Here is a 7,448-nt window from a genome sequence, read left to right as displayed (position 1 = left end):
TGGGTGGCCAAAGCCTTTAACGTAAAATGAACTATAAACAACTCATTGTATTATGATATTCTGGTTATTGGATATTAAAATGGTCTACAAGTAAACATCATTACCCTAATTTGAAATGTAGGGAAACTGAGGAACACCAAGCATTTAAACAAGCTTAGACTCCTTGTTCAAGATTGTATTGACTAGTCCTGCTGCTTACTTACTTAGCAGTGGAAAATATTTACTTGGTCATTTTATTGTTGGGAAAGAACTTTTCTGCGTCAGATCCTGAACCACACATTAAGATGGTTTCGTGCATTCTCACTTGAGAAAAAAATGACATTGCTTTCTGTTTCTCTATCAAGAAATACTGGACTTTTCTTCCTAATAACATGAGATTGTTCACATGACTTTCAAGGAAAAAGAAGTCAGACGGAGCTACCATTAAACATCTTTTTATTGTAGTCTTTAATGTACATGCAGAATTAAAAAACGTGTCAGTTATATCTGTAAGCATATAACAATATAAATGTCTTGGATCAGCAATGTATTTGGATTAGGAACTAATAACTCTAAGTGAACAGACATCTTTCAGGATATACAGTTTACATGGTAAATCAAAAGGTTTTCTTCAGAGTGATTTTCCTCATAAAAAGATAAAATATTTCTTGTTTACAATCTCGCTTGTTTTTAATACTGAAAAAATCTATAATAGTACACTCTTCATTATGTACATAGAAAAACATAAAACTATATCCATACCAGTGTCTGTTTTAAATGCAAACAATAGTAGTTAATAGCTTTGTAATTCTTTATGTGCACCTTTTCCCCTCTGCCCCACCCCCCACCTCCCCCTTAAAAAATGCAGCATTTCCTAAAGAAGTTGAACTGAAGGCACTCCTGTGTTAGGTAAAGCAATACGTGAAATATCAGCACTAAATATAAAAGCTGTAGGTGTACCAGACAGCTCCATGCTCATCCCAAGGGCATGCACTCTCCAAGGCCAAGAACTGGTTTGCTGGAGATTCCAACTGGAGCAGGCTCAGGCCCCAGCTTGCTTTACTATAAAGCTGATCAGCTCACAACTATTTCTGCAAATGATTCACGCAAACTGTATGAGGATGCAGAGAGCATCTCTGAACACAGTAATATCATGAGAGCAAAAAGCTCCTGCAGGTCACAGCATCAGTACATGTTGCAAAGACTTTGCTTTCTGGGTCTTGTACTTTGCAACATGGTAGTTTCACACAACACCTTCCGTTTAAGACTTCCTGATTTTGCAGCTCAGCTAAAAATGAACAAGCCAACCTCAAATGTGAAGTTTCTAAACCATCTCTTGTGATGGGTAAGTTTAGACTCAGCAAAGCATCCTGAAAACAATCTGTGCTAGTGGTATGCTGACTTCTGCTGATAGGGAAGTTTTCAAAGCTGATAGAGAAGTTTCTCACAGGGGAAGCTCCTCCTTGGCCTCATTTGGCTTGTGTTTGGCATACCTTCATTTTTCTTGTAATTTGGGGTTATCTCTGGCAAACCTGTGATACATATTTATATGAAAAATTTGCAAAAAAACCCAGAAGCCTACGAGATAAGCACCTAAATGTTTGCTAAAGGATGTGTCAGAAGTCACAGTCAGGAAAATGTTTCCATAATGACCAGTTTTAGTTTGCAGCTGCAGTTTGCTTCTGCAATCCTAGCAAAGGTCGAGAAATGACTGGATACAAACTGATGAGACAGAAAGGCACTGACTGAAGCTTTTCACGCACTTGAAAAGCTATCATGTGTCAATATGTCCAACCTGACAAACTGTTAGATTTCTGAGACATGTATTAGTTCAGTAATTTGTTTATTTAACTAATTTATTCATAGTGCACCATATCTGACCTTGACTGTAAATAGCTGCAGTCAACTGACAATCCAATTGAAAAAGAACATTCTACTAAAACCTGCCAGCTGGTCACGTTCATTCTGCTGCAATAGCTCTGAGCTCTTTGGCCACAATAAAATGAATGGCTTTATAATGTTGGAAAGCATTTTTGTCGTTCTTTAGTATCACTGTGGATTTATCTCACAAGGAATGAAGGGTGAGATAGAAAGGCATCCAACAACACTTCAGTCTATGAATTGAACAGCCAGCAAAACGATATACAGCTGGCATGGAAGAATAGCCATTTAAGGTTAGTTTGAAATGCAGATTGAAGGAAAAAAAAAAAAAAAAAGAAGCAAGTAGTCCAGTAAGAATAAACAGTAGAAAAAGAAACTGAGCAAGTGATTCTTTGTTTTGGGCCAGTATATTCACCACCAGTTGCTGTATGTTGCTTTGGGAAACATGAAACTGGCACCAAAACACTCCAAACAACATGAAACCCCTGCCCCCTTCCTAGGCTGATGGCTCTCCTTGAAATGTCCCTCAAATCTCTTTCCGTACTGTGGCTCGGATGCTGCTGAACATTTTGCCTATAGCCTCAAACATTGGGTCGCAGAACGTGTGGATGCAGATAGAGTAGACGCGGCTAATGCACTGGATCTCAATCAGGTAGCTCCTTATGCATGGCACCACTGCCCAGATGTGCAGGAATGACAAAATGGCAAAATAGATGCCCCAGATGAGAGCCATAGGAATGCCAAAGATTGCTGACAGTAAGCGATAAAACCAGTATTTCGTTACAGTGAAGGTGGTAAAACTGGCCTTCCAAATCCCATCAAAGCTGTGTGTTCCCTCTGGCTCAGCAATCACATCTTCAAAATCAATCTGCAGCAAAGAACATAAAGTCAGGTCAGTCAGATGTTTGCATCAAGGGTGGATTCCAGAAGCACCTTTCCTGGAGAACAATGGTCCCATGCAAAAAAAACACCAAAGCACGTACTTCCTACATTCCAACATGATTCAACCCATCTTAACACATCATTTAAGCCATGAGTCTCTGAATAACTACCTTTTTCCAGAGATTACCAGGGAGCCTCAGTGATTAGACATCTAACTTCTAGGTGGCGATGTCCACAAAACCGCATATATTTTCCTCATCTCCTACAGTCCTAAGGGTATGCAGTGCCCTTAAAGTCTACTTAAGGGGCAAACCAGGTGAACAGAATCATGGTGCTTTCATTTGCTTAACTTAATTGTTTCACACCTTTATGAATGGACTTAATACAGTCACTACTTTGATTTTTTACACACCTCAAGCATGTATCAATAAAATGTGTTTTATTTGTCTAATTTTCCCCATCCTTCTTTGTATAGTAATTGCTGAATATTGACAGTGAATAAACGGTGAGGCTAGCTATTTAAACATATACTTTAAAACAGACATAGATAGTTTTTAGTAGACTGAAAAATAAAATGCTGGGTTTAGATCTGCATCAGGTGGAGGTCCTCCTTAGTCTGAAAGGGTTAGGGAGCTCTTTCGTCTTACGAAACATAAGAAGGCTCTTCACATTATAACTGCTTTTTTTTTCTAACCTATCCTGTTTATGCCATAACACCCTGCTCAGGAAAGACATAGCCAGGCTAACATATTAATATTTATAAGGAACACACTTTTCCACATATTTCATAGTTTTGACTATTCATAAATCATTCAAAAAGTCACCTAAGGAAACACTGCATTCCAACAGGCGTATTTTACTGCCCTCAGTTGAAATACTGAGCTATTCAGGAAACCTAATTGTCATAACATTTCTATTAGAGAATTAACAGAATTGTGATGATGGTTCAGCTTCGTGTTACACAAATATGTGATTGATATAACTCACAATACAGGATATTTGATTTAGCACAACCAATTATATAGGTACTGCACTCAACAAGAAAGAGAACATCACACTATTCCTCTGCCAGAAACTAAATGACTGTCTAAACCAGGTGAAAGAAAAAAATAAATTGCATTCCTGGGACTGGATCCCAAAGTCAGATCCCAAATGCTGCTGTAAGTGAAGATTTACAGAAGGAAGGTAAGCATGAGGTAAGGGCTAGTGGCCTCAGAAACTTCAGCAGCAGTACCTCAGCATGCTGGAAGGAGGTGAATATACATATGCTGAGAGTAAGTATTGCTAATACGTAGGAAAAGGCTCACAATCGCTTCTTTTAATCTAAAGTATACATAATAATTGGAAAGAACTCCTTCGTCTCTCCTGTTGAATCTTTAATCATCTCCAACCAAAAGTTACCGACAAAGGGAAAAATACTATAAAACCACTGGACTTCCCAGTTTCTAAAACATAAAAATGTAATTCCAAAGCAAAACTGCACAGTCTAGGCACAATTTACCTGAAGGGCTTGGAAGTCCTTGGGAGGAAATTTCTGAATCAGCTGTGGTATCGAATATCTTGAATGTCTAACATCAAGCTGGCTCAATTCAACAAATTACTGGGCCTAAACATCACTCTCTGCTAGTGCTTCTCTCCAGACATCATGTAACACAAACTTTAAACCTTCTCTTTATCTGTTACTCTGAACTAGGCTCTAGTGATCTGAAGGTGATCTGTGATTCTTTGGGATGGGAATTCACCATCATCATCACCATCACCATCACACCTACTGGTAGCATTTGGGTTGGAATTCTATCTATCTCCGCAGAAACCAGTAGCAGACTGCATTGGCAGAGTACCCAAGGAACACACCTCAGCACTGCACACTTGTCTGTAAGGGCGTGCAGAGCCAAAGGCCTGTCTGGACTTTCTGAAACTGAACAGCATAATTTTAAATGATAGCTACAAAATAAGAAAATTAGGAGAGTTTGAATTACTATTTTCTTCTGCAATGTTTCTACATGTATATAATAACCTCTACTTCTGTAGGTCATGCACATGAATTTTTGGTCCAAAACTTAGAAAATAGTTTCCTTGAAATCAGTGCCTATAGACAGCATAAAATGTGGGCTACATTCGCTGTTCAGTGAAGACAGAAAATTTGAGATTATTTGTGGTCTGTAATTTCAGTGGGAGTGAGACTGAAGCTCTGGTGGAAAGAACTAATTCTGGGGAAGGCACCACAGGCAACAGTATGCTCTCTATCTTTGTTGTGGGATTCTTAGATAAAAAAGTTCATGTTTGGGGACTAAACAACTGACAAAACATTAGCTTTATGAAGTACACTGGCAATAAAATAATCACATGAATCAGTCCTTAAAAGTTAGATGCATCCTGGTGAGACAGAGCAAGGAGCTTTCCTGGATATATTGTGACCTTTCTACTGAATGAAACAATCAGATGTCCTTGTGTTAATCACAGAATTTTAGGACTGCATCATGAAAGAAAGAAGAAAAGGTTGTAGATGTATACATGAAGTCAATAATATTTACTGATGATGGCAGCTAATTATCTTATATCTATTCCTGCTCTGACAAAAGATGATTTTGAGGTCTGTATATTGTTCACTGAAATCAATCTCATTCAACTGAGTATACATGTTGTGAAATGTATGCCTCAGTTTACGGAGCAAGTATGTTTTCGTTCTGGAATACACAAGCAAGCATGCTTACAGTGTCTGTTTCTGCAGCTATTCAAAAGCAAACATTTCACTGTAGCCCATATCCCATGTTAGCTCATTTTCAAAGCAAATGTGTGTTCTTGGCTTATCATCAGTGCTTGTCTTGAAATCAAGTAAAAAAAATATGCAGATGATAGCAAACACAAAGATGATAACAGCAAAAAAAAGTTGTTTCTCAAAAAAATGCTACTACACGAAGACTACATGATTGAGCATAGCCCTCATTCTTAAACTTCTGGCAATTTATTGCATGTTTCCCACCAGTTGATGTTGTGATCCTTGGCAGATCCAGTCTGTGCACACAGCCATCACACAGTAGTTCAGTTCATCAAGGGTTATTCAAGGCCAAGCTTAAAGTCTTTTTATTCAGTTCAGTTGTGTAGCCTATCTTGTATTTTTTCAACTGACTGTAAATCGCAGCAGGAAGGCAAGTTAGCCGTGAGCTCCATCAGCCCTTACATCTTTAATCTAGCTAAGTGGGACCTACTTTTATCAGCAAAGCATATTTTGGGCATGCAAAAAGAAACCACAGGTTAATGTCAGTTTCCTAGAACTGACCCATAATTTGATTCCTTTCAAAATAATTCATTGTAATGAATGTTTTATTGAAAAATGGAAGCCAATAAACTCACTGGTTTTCAAATCAAATAGTAAACTTTCTGTAGCTGTAATTCTCAGTAACTAATGTTTTAGCTTGTTGTGTGCTCCAAGATATCCATGGAGTTAATCCTGGGGAGCTGACAGAAGAATAATGTCATGTAACATTTCCAGATGGACAGCCCTGTCCTCATTCCAGGAGATGATGCTAATATTAGAACATTTATGATGTATCTTTGGCCAGGATTTCCCAGCTCAGGTCACACACGGTTGTCCTAAAAGTATTCAGGAATTAGTCTCTCTGTGAGATGACAATAGCATTGTATTCATGCCACCAATAATTTTCAAGAGGTTACTTTCTTGGAGCAATTTCAACAGCTCTCAGAATGTTTCTACCAATGCACAGAAGCTGAATAGATGGTCCTGTAGGAACCATAGCTGCTGTCTCACTACCATAATCTCTCCCATTTCATTATTCCTCAAGTCTCATGTTCCACATTGCTCCAATTTGAATAAGGGCGGTGATGCCAAAACGAACTTGGAAGTGAAAAGGCAAACAGCCTGACAACTCTAAAAACTCTCAGCTGAATAGTGTTAAATTGGTTTCTCCCTGAAAGCCATAAAAATATCATGAAATTACGTACATGTCAAGAGAGTCCAGCTACAACGGGAACATGAACTTCTGCTGTCCATACTCAGAGTTAGCTGCAGCAGTGTACAGTCTAAATAAAGATAGGCAAGGAGTTGAGGTAATCTGGGTTCTACTCAGCTGCTAACAGATCATGTACAGATCCACTGGCTGGGAAATACTCTATTTATTTCACTGTTCAGGCTGTACAGATAAGTCCTTATACTGCAGGAACTGAGATATCACCCAGGTTCTTCCTGCACTGAACCACTCCTATGGAAGATCCTGTTTTTAACTCCTAGGGATCAGTCCTCCACAGGCAGCAGGAGCAATAGGTGATTAGATGCATTTTGCCTTGCTATGGATTACATTTACATCACTTGGATCACTCACTCGTCAGTCCCTCCTACTACTTTCCTCTGGTTTTTAGCTCAGCAGCACTCAGTGACGGTGAGTGTCATCAGACTGATAATGGGAGTCCAACTGAACTAAGCGAAGTAAAAATAGGACTGACAGAAGAAAGAGAAGTGGCCAGAAATATGATCCTAGGGAAGAAAGACACTCTAATTTCTGGAAATTAATCTAACTGGCTTGCAAGGATAAGGTACCTTTTTTAGGGTATTGCTCTTCAGGCCACTTTTGCCAAAGCATCATGTGCATGTAGATCTGTGAAGAACTCTGTTTAACCTACACAAAGGCATGCTCAGGTTAGACACAGGTCTAGGTCAGTAGTTTGCATGTTCAGCATTCAGTTTGTTC

At 38.8% G+C, this 7,448-nt stretch overlaps 1 protein-coding gene across 1 annotated transcript; it reads right to left on the bottom strand.

Moving 5' to 3' along the window:
* Window positions 1-430: 430 nt before the first annotated feature.
* CAV1 (caveolin 1, caveolae protein, 22kDa) lies at window positions 431-2,737 on the bottom strand (the record flags this gene model as incomplete). Its single annotated transcript, XM_010019638.1, has 1 exon — window positions 431-2,737. A coding segment is annotated over one exon (351 nt), but the record flags the coding sequence as incomplete, so codon positions are not given.
* Between the last annotated feature and the right edge of the window lie 4,711 nt (window positions 2,738-7,448).

This window comes from Nestor notabilis, unplaced genomic scaffold (genome assembly GCF_000696875.1).
Source record: "Nestor notabilis isolate BGI_N333 unplaced genomic scaffold, ASM69687v1 scaffold21308, whole genome shotgun sequence".
Lineage (NCBI taxonomy): Eukaryota > Metazoa > Chordata > Aves > Psittaciformes > Psittacidae > Nestor > Nestor notabilis.
Note: the sequence above shows the minus strand (reverse complement) of the source record. Positions and strands in the feature narration are given on the sequence as shown.